General features: G+C 42.8%; 1 protein-coding gene across 1 annotated transcript in view; it reads left to right on the top strand.

Annotated features, from left to right (window-relative positions):
- Window positions 1–7,014, top strand: part of Tnks (tankyrase) — a 151,025-nt gene extending 144,011 nt beyond the window's left edge. Inside the window, exon 27 of the mRNA XM_038326814.2 lies at window positions 1,856–7,014. Within this exon, the coding sequence (XP_038182742.1) occupies window positions 1,856–1,942 (87 nt within the window). The 3' untranslated portion in view covers window positions 1,943–7,014. The remainder of the gene's footprint in view (window positions 1–1,855) is intronic.
- Window positions 7,015–13,479: the final 6,465 nt, after the last annotated feature.

Genomic DNA, 13,479 nt, shown 5'->3' on the forward strand with positions numbered 1-13,479 from the left:
GGGTTGAGCAAGAGAGTAAATGCATAGGTGCATTAATTTTTGGGAACTATGGTACTTACTATAGAAGAAGGACATATCATATGGGATAAGAGAAAGGTTAAAAACATGAATGTATGAAGTTGCTTTAATTACTTAATAGGAATTTGTGGTCTCTAACAAATATATCAATAGACATATAGATGTTTGTGCATATATGTATGTTTAGGTCTATGTATAGATATAAGTATATATGTACATATAATTTTTTAACTCTATTGAAAGCAAAGATACCACAATAGCAATGAAAAGCTAGAGCCTAATCCTTCAAACCATTCCTGGCTAGAAGGAACCAGGGTTGGAACAGAGTAGGTATAACTTCAAATAGCTTGTTATACCAGAAAGTAATGAGGTGTTCAGAAATGAAAATGTAGAGGCATAGCACAGGGACCTAAAAGCCATTGAAGGAGTTTCCTCTGGCCAAAAATTTGCATACGAAAATACATACAGTACTGAATTGGGAGGGAGGTAAATATGTGTTTGTTACTCTTTACTGCTGAGTGAGTGAGAAAAGGAATTTCTTGGCTCACGGTAGAATACCATAAATAGAAGTGGGAGGAGTGCTGGAGTGAGAAAAGTTCACACCTGCAAACCATCATGGTTAGCTCAAGCAAGAATGGACACTGAATTTAGAGGAATATTTGCATGCTTTTGTTGCAAAGCTACAAGGGCCAGAGGCAGTAATCACCACTGAGGAAAAAGGGAAGTGCCTTGACCAAATGATCACGGTGTACGTCACTCATTAGGGGCAGGTGGCTGAGATGGGGCACCATAGCCTGGAGAGCAGATGGGGAGGCGTCCAAGAGACTCTATTTTAAAAGTGAAACACTAAACTTGGTAACTGCTTAGAACCTCCTCCTAAAGGGTTTGCTACAGTGATGGAACAAATCTGCTGAGGGAAACGTGGAAGGGCCTTGATGAAATAAGATGCACGTAATGTTTTCCTTGGAGAATGCCTGTCTTCTGTAACAGGTGGGCTTCTCCACAGGGGTCACGTTAACTGCAGTATCTGCCAATTGCATCGTTTTCCATGAACAGTTTTCCCTGAGTTTAGGAAGTTTTCCTCTCCTGGTCTCTTTGTTCTCCCTAGTTATTCAACTATATTTAATTCTTAATGTCTAACATTTTCAAGAACACACGGCTGTTTTAGTTGGAGGATATTGTGGATGGGATTTTTTTAAGGGTTGAAAGATATACTGAAATTAGTGTATACCTGAAAGGGAAATTGGCTTTGATTATGACATGATTAGACGTAAATATCAGGAGAGGCTGGTGTGTGGCTCTGGTGCACCCCTTGCCCCCATGTCCAGGCCCTGGATTCACTTACCCACACGTGGGGTGGGGAGAAGAGTAATCTGTGTGCTTTACCTCATACCTACATCAGATATAGAGAGACGTTCTCTGGTTAGTGATTGCTACCAAGGTTTTGTCCATTTTACTGAAATGATATGTACAATGCTGGCATATGGCTGGGCTGTGATGGCGCACACTGTTAATCCCAGCACTTGGGAGGCAGAGGCAGGCTGATCTCTGTGAGTTCGAGGCCAGCCTGGTCTACAAGAGCTAGTTCCAGGACAGGCTCCAAAGCTACAGAGAAACCCTGGTTTTTTTGTTTTTTTTTTTTTTTTTTTTGTTTGGGGGGGGGGGTGCTGCCTTATGTAAAATAGAGAAGAAAATAGTATAAGTAGAAATACTATACAAATAATTTTATAGATGGTGGATTTATATGTGTTTATGCAGCTCGACCTCTGAGTAAGTAAGGCTCCACTGCTGCACCTTCAAGGGGATGATGAGTTGTTTGCCTTCTTGGCCTTTTTAGGCGTATCCAGAATATCTTATCACCTACCAGATCATGAAGCCGGAAGCCCCTTCACAGACCGCAACAGCTGCAGAGCAGAAGACCTAGTGACTGCCCTGGTGAAGGCCAGAGTGAGTCAAACCTACGACTGGATTACAGTGGATTGCTTCCAACAACAACAACAAAAACAATATTCTCTAACCCAACAGCCAAGAAATGTGCTGTTTGTCTTTTATAACGCGTTGCTCGAGTGATGGTACAGTGAGTGGCTGAGCACCCTCACCTGCCTCTTCCCTTTGAGGAGATGTTTACTGGGCGGCCCTGATCGTGTCTCGTCGGGCTCCTTTTCCTACGGTTAACCATTTCTAAAGCAAGATGCTTTGCTTGAGACGCAGAAATGGGAAAAGGGAATATTCACACACTACATTTTCTTTATTGTGTTTGGCACATGTATAGCAGATAGACACGTGACGGGCTCATTTTTAGTTTTGCAAAACATACATGGTTGATGCTTCTTGTTTGTTGTTGTCGTTACTTTGAAAATGAACCAGAGTCTTCCTGGGACATTTTGCAGAATCACATTGACTAAAATCATTAGCAATGCAATCAGAGCTTCTGACCGAGCAAGATACTGCTTCCACTTCTCTTGTTAGATTTTGTATCTCCGCTTCTTGTGAGCATTAAAGAGGAGCATCAAGGTTTAGTTTCCTTTTATAAACTGAACTATCCGAAAAGGAAGGGTGCAAAAACCTCTGTGTGCTCTTTGCAGTCTGCAGGGCTCACAGGACCATGCTACAAATGCCAAAAGAGCATTCATTGCCAGGGAGAGGTCTAAGGGAGGCGGCTATGACTTCTCTCCCTGGCGAATGACTAGCAGGTTGAGAGGGAGGAACCCATTAAGAAGGGGTGGGGGATAAGTGGAACACAGTGCTTTGTGGCTGCAGCCAGGCAAACCCAGGGATGTCTCAATAAAAACTTCACTTAATCTGAACCACCAGAATTGTCACCCCTTTATGTCACCCAGCATTGCCCTTTGCTTCCAAAGTCAGGAGCTCCGTTAGGTCCCCAGCATTCTACTCTCCTCTTTAGTTTAGAAAGCCAGGACTCAGACCCGAAGGAAGAAATGTGCACAAACGCAAGGCTTGTTTCCTCCACGTTCAGCCTTTATTTTGAGTAGTTTCAAATGGCTTATAAAGATCCCTTTATCTCAATTTTTGAACCATTTCCTTAAAGTTCTTAATATATTTATACAAGAAAAACAAAAATTGAAACCAAAGGCTCTTTGACTTATTTTTTTAAATGCCCCGATAGAGAAATGTCTCTTTGTGAAAGTACCTGCTTGTTCTGATGGCATCCGCCAGGTGTGTGCGACATTGAGCAGAACATACTTCCTGCGGATGCCCTCGTGGGCCTTAACTGAGCACTGAACTGAACGCGTTACTCTGTTTAGGTTCATACTGCATCTGTCTACTCAGCTTTGGAGCGAAAGTCATATAAACATAGAGGGAAGACAGTGTGACACACTTAACCATTTCAGTTGGAAGTCCTGAAAAACTAGGTTTGTTTTTTTTTTTTTTTACTTTTTTAATGTAAACATATTAAGCTGTGACCACCTTCATTTCCCTGGCTCTCAAAATACACATTTCTCTTTTTCATTTTATTTATTTAATTTTTGTTAGCTTGAACCCAATGCTAGAACTAGACATCCAGTCTAGGGTAAACTTTATAGTTATATCTTGCATGGGTTCCTCAAAATTAAGAATTAGCCTCAGTTTTTACTTTTATTGAAGTTCTATGGCCTGAGCTGGGTGATTGTGTCTTTGGCTGTGTGTTTAATAGCAACTAGGGTTCCATATAAGCTTCAAAAGTTGATGTTGGTTCAGAGAGCTTTCTCCTTGCTTTTCTCTCACTGTTTTAACAAAGGCTGAAGAAATTGCCATCTGTATAGTAGTAGTAGCTATAATGTGTATGTTATTCGCCCCCTCCTGACTAGTTTAGAACACTAAGCGCAGCTGTGATTTTAGTTAAGTAAAGGAGTTAGGTGGTATAGAGATTCATGGAAAGCTTTACCCTTCATTAAAAGATGAACCACTGTCTGACTGAGGCTGTGTATCGTGTCATCTCCATCGGACGGGTGAGGTTGACGTGGACCTTACCTTGAGGAGGTAGCTGTGGTTGGCTAACCACCTGTGCTGCGTGCCTGATGTCCTCGGTGCCAAGGAAAGGCACTCTGTAAAGAAGACTTGCAGTGCTCATCATCTCAGTGTGACTCACATATGACAGAATGCACATATATGACCTGTTTAAAAAGAGTGGGACAGCAGAGCTAATAGATATTTTCAGAACTTGAAAACCAGAGGCATCATGAGTGTGTTCAAGTTGGCAAAAGTTGATTATTTGGACTTTCCTTATATAGCAATATGAAAAGCCCTCTGGAATATAAAAGCATGGCATGCGACTGAAATCCAGTTAGTTTCTGTATGTGCACTAGTTAGAACCACCGGCAAGTTTCCATCGGAACTACAGAGAGAAGTCAAGTTTCTCTATGAGCCTCACTTTCCAAGGGTTTTTCTAGAGCCCTCATGGTCCCAGTTTACTGGGTCTGGCCAGCTAGACACTTAACTCAGGCATAAATTAAGGCTCGTACTTTACTCTTGCTCCTCCCCAGATTGCTAATCTAGTATCAGAAGTAACTCCTGTGTTTAGCCCCATTCACCTTCTTCCTTTCTTCATCCTGGGCCTTACAGAAGGAATCCAGGTATCTGTAATTTTCATATCAAGACCAGAACTGGGTTTAGTCCTCATCCACTTTCTACCAATGTGCTAACAAAGAGCAGCACGGAATCCAGTGTTTTCATTCTATACAAAATAATAACAGTACAGCCTTTCCCTTCTTAGCAGTTAGAGCTCCACACAGTGGAAGACGCTAACAACACTAGCGTCTCAAGGAAGCAGCCCGGGCTCCTCTGAGCATGTTACTGACTAGACTCGACTCATTTCTCTTTGCCGTCACAATAGCAATGTGCACTTGGACTACATAGAAGTACTTGAATATGGCAAACTAATAAGCATACATTAACATCTTTATTACAAACAGTAATATTTTGGTTAATGGTAGCAAGCAGCATTAGAGTGCAGTAAATTGTCTAGGTTTTCCTCTATTTCAGTATATGCCCAGTTGCAGGAGAGGTAAAGACATTGTTCCCGCTCCCCTTTAAACATTCGCTGTTTGGGTTTCTATTAATGGTCTTGTGAACAAAAATGGTGTGTATTTTTAAGCCCATCTCTTCCCTGTCCTGTCCCCCAGCCCATGTACCCAGATCTTGTTTGTGAGACAGCCTTCTTACTATGTTTTCTGTTGCATAGAGCTACAGACTTTAGAGCCATTCAGCAGATATTTAAAAACTATGTTAAAATAGGTTTTCATGTATCAGAAATTAAAGACTGGTGTTTGGTGTCAAAGCAATGACAAAGAAATGAGAGTAATTGTGAAAGTAATATTTAAAGTATTGCTAGCTACATCTAGCATATAAAAAAATTTTTTTGAAGACCGCCCTAAAAAGTGTGAAGCATCTTCAGCCAACTTACACATTCTGCAGGTAACAGACAGTTGAGTGTTTCTTGTTAAGAAGGCTTTATTCATGGCAGAAACTTTTTACCCTTTTCTCGTCTAGCAGTAAAACACGAATCATTTCTTAGTACTCGACCAGTGTCGGTGAGTGGCCATGTCTCTATACCCTGCCTGGGAAGTGTGTGTTATGGAGCATATGTTGTATGCAGTACGTCACACACAGCGGGGCTCATGGAACATCCAGTTCCTCAGCCTCCAGGTCTTCCGGTTTGAAAGGAGACTGGAAGGATTTAAAGCTGTGTACTTGTGTGGGGGATTCGTAGTATGTGATCCTATGTGGAGCTGGAGTAGTATGGAAGTTGGGTCTTAGTCATTTTAAAGTATAAACTATGATACATTAAATTCAAAACCTGTAGGAGGTGAAGATTTTATATTCTCTGTAAGATCCAGTATGATCATGATGTGGACAGTTCTACACTTCTGCCAGGGCTCTGCAAAATCCAGAAAACTCACACCATAGAGATAATTGCATGTGACCCTCCATTTCTCATCTTCCATAATTATTCCTTTGTCTACCCTTCAGGTGACCCTGGATGCCCCTTGTTAGCTCAAATTTGGTAACGTGGTGTCACTGAACCCCTCCCAATGTGCAGGAAGAAAAACTAGAAAATGCCATAGTAGAAGAAAGGACTGAAATTTTTTGAAGCTTGTAGCATAGACTTAGACAATAACCTTGCTGTATACTAAACATATTCACTACAAACACTGAAACTCTTCCTGTGTGTATAGTACCTGCTTCTGCTCCCAGTGTTTTGTGCTAAGCTTATCCTTTGTGCTAGTAAGATTTGTCTTTGATACTACAAACTAAAAAGGTACTTTGATTGTCAAGATCTCTCAGAAACTTAGGAAACCAGCGTGGAGACTGGTCTGACAAGAGCATTTGGAGTCGTGATTGTGCTTTCTTCCTGTGATGTTGGTCTATGTGAATAACCAGTGTAGTGGCCCTTGAGTTTGTCGATAGTGTTCTCCTGTGTCTGGTCTCTGTGGAACCCGCCAGCAGCAGGATTCCAACCCCACCTTGTTCTTTTTTCCATTTGTCCATCTGTAGGTTTGTCAGACAAAATACAAGATGCCCAGTTAGATTTGAATTTCAGGCAGTTTTTTAGCTTAAGTATATTTCATGCAATATTTGACATATCTGTGCATTTTTTAAAAATGTTCATTATCTGAAATTCAGATTTTTGACTGAATAGCCTAGATTTTCGTTTTATTTGTAGTTTTTCTAAATCTAATAGCCTTAGTGGTTTGATCACAAAAGGATACTCACAGCATGTATATTCTCTGGTCTTTATGGCTTTCATCTGAAATGGAAGACCTCTCTCTCTCTCTCTCTCTCTCTCTCTCTCTCTCTCTCTCTCTCTCTCTCTCTCTCTCTCTCTCCTTCTACTTATTTCTAAAAGAGGCATCAAGGAACTTAACCAGCCTACGTGGTGGGTTTCTATTTAAAACATCTCTGTGATTATATTTAACCTGTAATTGTGCTTTGGCTTAATGTCTAACTTACAGTACTTGTAACTGATTAATATTCAATAAAAAACATTTTAAAATACACTGTGTGTTTATAGCATTCAGCTTGTGTTTCCTTTCGTCCTGTTTTGTTCATGTCAGCTTGACTATCCGCAGCACAACTGACCTAAAACTGTCAAAATTCATGTAACGATTCTCCTTTCCCCTCTTCTCAGCTTGAAGTTCCTTATAACCTATACACCCACATGGAAGCTCTAGAAAGACCACAGAGCAGTAACCCCCAGGGTGCTATGGAAGCACAGCAATAGCAGGAGAAACTCAGAAAAACCTTTTAAACAAGGGCTGTGGTCTCCGACATCAGACCCGGAGAGCGGTTCACAGGCCCTTCTAGCCTGGAGGGTTGAAGGAGAAAGGTTTTGAACATGCCATGGGGAACATTTGAGATCTCACACAGCTGAGTGTGGTGTACTAACCTGCAGTCCCAGCAATTAGGATGCTGAGGCAGGAGGATCATAAGTTTCAGGCCAGTCTGGTTTGCATGGGATGACCTACCCATCTTGTCCCCAAGAAGCAGAGAGCTTTTCCTCCTCTCGCCGGTACTCTTTCTCCACAGCTAGTGATCTTTAGGTAGCAAATTTGAAGCTAGGTGTTTCCATGGCTTGTCTACCAGAAGGCTTGTCCTTTAAAAACATCAATTCTTAGGAGCACTCTAGTTTCCCTGAACCTAGAAGATACACAGAGTGGTTTAATGAAAGGCAACTGGTAGTTAGAGAATCTACCAAGGGCACAGACAGAAGCAGAATTTATTGAAACGTTGCAAAGAAGCAATGGGAATTGTGTGCTGAGGGAGTGTGTGGAAATGCTTGTATAATGGGAAAGTTACCAGGTCTTCAGTCTGTTTGTGTGGGGTCCATAGCAAAGTAGACAGGCTAACTCTTTTGGTTTCTTTGGAGACAGGGTTTCTTTTTGTAGCTTTGGAGCCTGTCCTGGAACTCACTCTATAGACCAGGCTGGCCGTGAATTCAAAGAGATCCTCCTGCCTCTGCCTCCCAAGTGCTGGTATTAAAGGCGTGCGCAGCCACCAGCCAGCAACAGCTAAACTTCTTACTAGATGGTAAATTTCACAGCAGTTTCTCCAGGCTGGCTGTTTGTACATGGCCTCAGCCACTAGGGGTCAGGCTCTGTGTGGTTGTGGCCTGGTAGGTAAAGTCTAGAAATTTTGTTGCTTTTTAAATTTTTTTTTGGTGGGGGGGTTGGTTTTGTTTGTTGGGGTTGTTATGTGTCATTTGTTTCTCTTCATGTTCTATGTTGTCATTAATCAAAGAACCCTGAAAAACCTTTTGATTCCCTGTTTCACAGTTAAACTTGAAGGTAACATGGCAGAAATAATGTGGATCTCAGAATACCTTCCACTGGGAGCCTAAGCGTCAGCTGCTATATGCCGGTCCCTGATTATACGTGATGTTTAGATGACATGTGGGTCGTCAGTGTCTCACAGGAAGATCAGGTTCAAGATCAGGTTCACAGCGCGCCGAGACGACCAGAACTGTGCACCCACGGCAAGTACAACGTGAAGTAAACACCTTGAATCTGAGCCGCTCAGCACATCAGCTTTTAGAGCTTGGCCCGCTGTATGTGGTGGCTTGACAGAAGTGGGGAGAGGGGATAAATCACTTCCTGGACTGAGGCTGACTTCTGTTTTAGTTAGGGTTTTTATTGCTGTGAAGAGACACCATGACCATGGTCATGCTTAAAAGGAAAACATTTCACTGGGACTGGCTTACAGTTTCAGAAGTTTAGTCCATTATCATGGCGGGGAAGTGTGGCAGCAGGCAGACATGGTGCTGATGAAGGAGCTGAGAGTTCTGCATCTGGATCTACAGGCAGCAGGAAGAGATTGCCACACTGGGCGTGGCTTTCAGCATCTGAGTCCTCAAAGCCTGCCACCATAACACTTCCTCCAACACCACACCCACTCCAACAAGGCCACACCTCCTAATAGTGCCACTCCCTATGGGCTTATGGGGACCGTTTTATTCAAACCACCACTGCTTCTGATCTCCACATGCAGTATCGTGGCATGAATTTACACACATGAATTCATATAGATAGATCAATCGATTGTGTGTGTGTGTGTGTGTGTGTGTGTGTGTGTGTGTGTGTGTGTGTAAATACATATATACATTCACACACAGGTTTTCTAAAACACTTGCTAAACTGGATTACTTTTTAAAGAGGAAATTATAACCAAAGCAAATCCCATATAGGGAGAAGCATTTTCTTCATCACCAATTTTGAAAGGGGGTGTGGTCGACTGTGGATTGACCTACAACCATGCACATTCTAAGACAGTGCTTTGTTCCTGCTCCGGTGGGAACTTTTTTAACTTCTGTGGCTTACAGTGCTTTGCAGTTAGTTGTGACCCAGTGTGTCAAGTTGAAGCCAGCATGTTTGCCTTAGAGTGCTTATAAACCTTTATCGTTGGCCTGGTTCGCTCCTCTAATTTTATAATCATAACACACGCCAAAGGAGCACACAGATCTATTAGCAATAGCAAAAGTTATAATGTTACTATAACTGCTTCACAGCTGAGTCAGTGGGTATGGAGCGTGTTGGTTTTGTTTCAGTTAGAGTTAAACAAAACAAAGTATGAGCAAACCATTGTGAGTCAGGACTACAGAGAGGCCAAACGTGAAGAAAACCAGGGTGTACCACACTAAACTCAGAACCCCCAGGCAAGTTCTGTGAACAGTATTTGCCTCTACTTCCCTGTTAAGTGTCTGCAAGAGTTGTTTAATAGTTGTCCTGGAATAGCGTGGGATGTGGCACAGTGGTACAGATGCCAAGCTTTTGGGGTGCCAGTGTCTTCAAGCAACTCCCTATTGTAGGCTGTGCAGTCTAAGGAATTCCCAGGGACTCGGTGCTGCAGGGATCCTGACCTCCATCACAGGAAAACTGGAATACGAGGCGGGGGTGTGCGGGCACACTAAGGACTCCATGACCTCTTAGGTACTGTGGTGGTGGCTTTATCTATGTTGTTAACCAAGTTAAAAGATGACAGAAGCTCAAAACAGCAGTTACTTCACTTACTCAAAAGAATTTCCCTTTGTAAATGAGAATATAGGTGGTTTTATGAGGTGAGTTTCAGTCTTCTGGATAAGCAGAATGCTTATCGTAACACACATAATAAAAACCCAGAGACAGATATTAGGGTTCAAGCTGAAGATCAGAAAAGTCAAACAAAACAAAAGAACAGAAAGCAAAACAGCCAAGCCACTAGAGTTCTTACCTCTACCAAGGCTTAGACAAACAAAGTTGTTGTAGACGGAAGCGGCGGGGCTGCGTCCCGCATATTGACATTGTATACCATATTGCAATGTACATCTCTACCTCTGATATTATTTATGTAATGACATTGTTTACTATATTGCAATGTACATTTCTACCTCAGATATTATTTATGTAATGACCCTGTTTACATTTGGAAATCATTGTCTTCATTTATTGCACAGTTGTCTATTCTATTAGTCAGTTAGATAAGTGTTGAGAATTATATGTTTGTCATATTTATATTTAGGATAATCAGGTTTTTTAGACACATAGAGGTTGTATTTAGTATAGATAGCATAATCTTCGACCTCTTTGAAGAGCTGTAGAACATGGCCTTTAATCTAACCTAGAGTTTTGTAATTATGAGACACAATCACTCCTGGCAACAATGCTCTACTCCCGAGAGAACATTGAGCACCAAAGGCACTCCACTGGGAGTTTGTCCTCTTCTTGGCAGAACTGGCCTTTGGGCAAAGAAAAGCCCATACCTCCACTACTGACTAAGCTACAAAATATCCATAAGTGGATAAAACAAAACTGTCTTATCTTGCCAAGACAGGATAGGATAGTTCTACTAAAGGTTCCTTGCCGTTGTATAATGGTATGTCAGGTTATATCAGGCCTCAGCCAAAGTTGGTTGCCTCAACATTGCTAACAAGATTTCGTGTGGTTGCCCAGGTAGTCAATTGTCTCTGTCTTCTGTTGCACATTTTGGAAGTTTCTCGTTTGTGCTTCCTGGTTGCTTTAGTAATATTACTTCCCTTCTCAGATCTTTGATGGGGTTGAAGATTAGATAATTGTAGCTACCTTCTACAAGTTGTGATCCTGTCCTCGGTGTGATTGCAGACCAAATGCTTTCCACCAAACCTCAGACTGCACTGAGTTCCTGTCTCCTCCTGCCTTATGTTCCTCTTTCTGCTCAGCCATATCACTCCTGTCTCCACCTCCCTAGTGCTGGGATTAAAGGCCTGTGATTTATGAGTGTTGGCATCACCTTAGTGTGAAGTCTCTTTTTAGACAGATTCAATCTCACGTAGCCCACGGTGGCCTTGAGTCCTGGGATTAAAGGTGTGTGCCACCAGTCCTTGGCCTCTGGTGGCTTAGCTCTGCACTCTTATCTTCAGACAAGCTTTATTAAAAATACAAATAGAGCCGGGCGGTGGTGGCGCACGCCTTTAATCCCAGCACTCGGGAGGCAGAGGCAGGCTGATCTCTGTGAGTTCGAAGTCAGCCTGGTCTACAAGAGCTAGGTCCAGGAGAGGCTCCAAAGCTACAGAGAAACCGTGTCAAAAAAAAAAAAAAAAAAAAAAAAACCACCAATAAACTACCACTATAGCTGATAAACTGGAAGGTCAGAAGCATGGTGCGTTAGCTGTTTTAGTGGTCTTGTTCAAGATGTTTCTCCAGCATGTATACCTCTTACTGCACATGGACTTGCAGCAGTTTGGTCAGTTGTGTGGTCGTGGCTTTCAGGTCTTGTGGTGTGTGCAGCTCCAAAGGAACCAGGGCTGTTCCTGTTCTTCGCTTTCCTGGCTTTCTGCCTCATTAGAACGGTGAGAAATGTGGGCCCTGAGGGAGTCTGTCAGGGCTGATTTGCCGAAACACTGCAGGATTAAGATGAAGCCCTGGCTCTGCCATATGGAGTCGCAACATGGCCCTGCCACTTGCTATCCAGAGGATGTGTCCAGTTGCCTCAATTTCTTATCTTGGTTTTTTTTTTCATAATTCTTTATTGACTCTGGAAATTTCACATTGTGCACCCAATCCCACTCACCTCCCAGTCCCTCCATATCTGTCCCACACCCCTGCAACATGCCACCCCCAAATTAATTGGAAACAAAATAACAAAAAACCCACTTTGCTTCTCCATCCTTCCAACACTTCTTCATTCATCATAGCGTCCTCAGGAGCTGCAGTGTGTCTCGTAGTGCACCCTTTTGTCCAATCACTCCTACCCCTGCGCAGTGTTCATTGCAGGGAGTCACTGGTCTGGTTCAAGGCCTCTGGCATCCCGTGAGCGTCCTTACAATTTCCTAGTGCTTATGAGATTACTTGATGGCCTTTTTTAATCTACAAAACTGGATCTGCTCTCCTCGGCCAAGACAAAGCACAATTGGCTAAAAAAAAAAGGGGGGGGGGATTAGAAGAAAGCAAGTCTGTATAGCTGCCTAAGACAGACCCACCCCACTGTTCTCAACCAGACTAGAGCCCGGGGTGCTGCAGAGGTGGATCCTTTAAAAAAAGCAATCAGCCCTCCAACTTCTGCTCCCTCCTTACTGACCCAGGAATGTGGCACCATCCAGGAATTTAGTGAGACCATAGTAACCTTAGCAGGTAGTGTGAGCGTATGCATCAAGCTTAGAGGGTGGCCCAGGTTAATTTTTTCAAAATCTTGTAGTAACTCAGTTTCACTTGACTGTTTTCAAGAACGTTAAATAATTATGAGATGGTGGCAAAGTATTTTACTATTCAGTTTGCAATCTGGGAAAGCCATACCGATGGAATCTGACAAAAATGATATGTGGCGGGGCGGTGGTGGCACACGCCTTTCTTTAATCCCAGCACTTGGAAGGCAGGAGCAGGAGGATCCCTGTGAGTTTGAGGCCAGCCTGAGCAAGTTCCAGGACTGACTCCATAGCTACTGGGAAACCATCTCAAAGTGTGGACCAGCACATCTTCTATCACCGTGTTTACATGGCCATTAGCTTGCGTTCACTCTAGCCTAGTGTCATTGCTTATTTTCATAGCCCTGATAGACTATGAAGCCAGTACCTATTGCCCCAGATTCTTTGAACCTCAACCCTGGACCTCCTTGCACAGGAATTCCTTTCACATTCTTCTGTGACAGCCCTCTCTGCTGTTTTCATGCCAACAGTGGCCTCTTCCAGTCCATCCATGTCACCTCCGACACTCACTACAGTAGATCTTTGCAGGAGAGACTCTATTGCCATTGGCTCTTCTGACTCCTAGCAAGCAGCCCCCACCTCAGGACATGGCTTTCATCAGCTCCACCACAGGTGCTAAGCAGACATGATTACTTGAGGTCCAGGTCCTTCCTCCCCTTCCAAGTTCTAGCAGCAGGATGTGTTCCAGTGAAGAGTCCACAAAAGCAGAAACGTTTGAAAATGTATTTATTTTCAAATAAATGATCGTTTTCAAGCAATAAATAAAAACAGACATGTTTGACTCTTCTAGAAAACAAAAATCCCCTAAACTA

The sequence above is a fragment of the Arvicola amphibius genome, chromosome 4, assembly GCF_903992535.2.
Source record: "Arvicola amphibius chromosome 4, mArvAmp1.2, whole genome shotgun sequence".
Lineage (NCBI taxonomy): Eukaryota > Metazoa > Chordata > Mammalia > Rodentia > Cricetidae > Arvicola > Arvicola amphibius.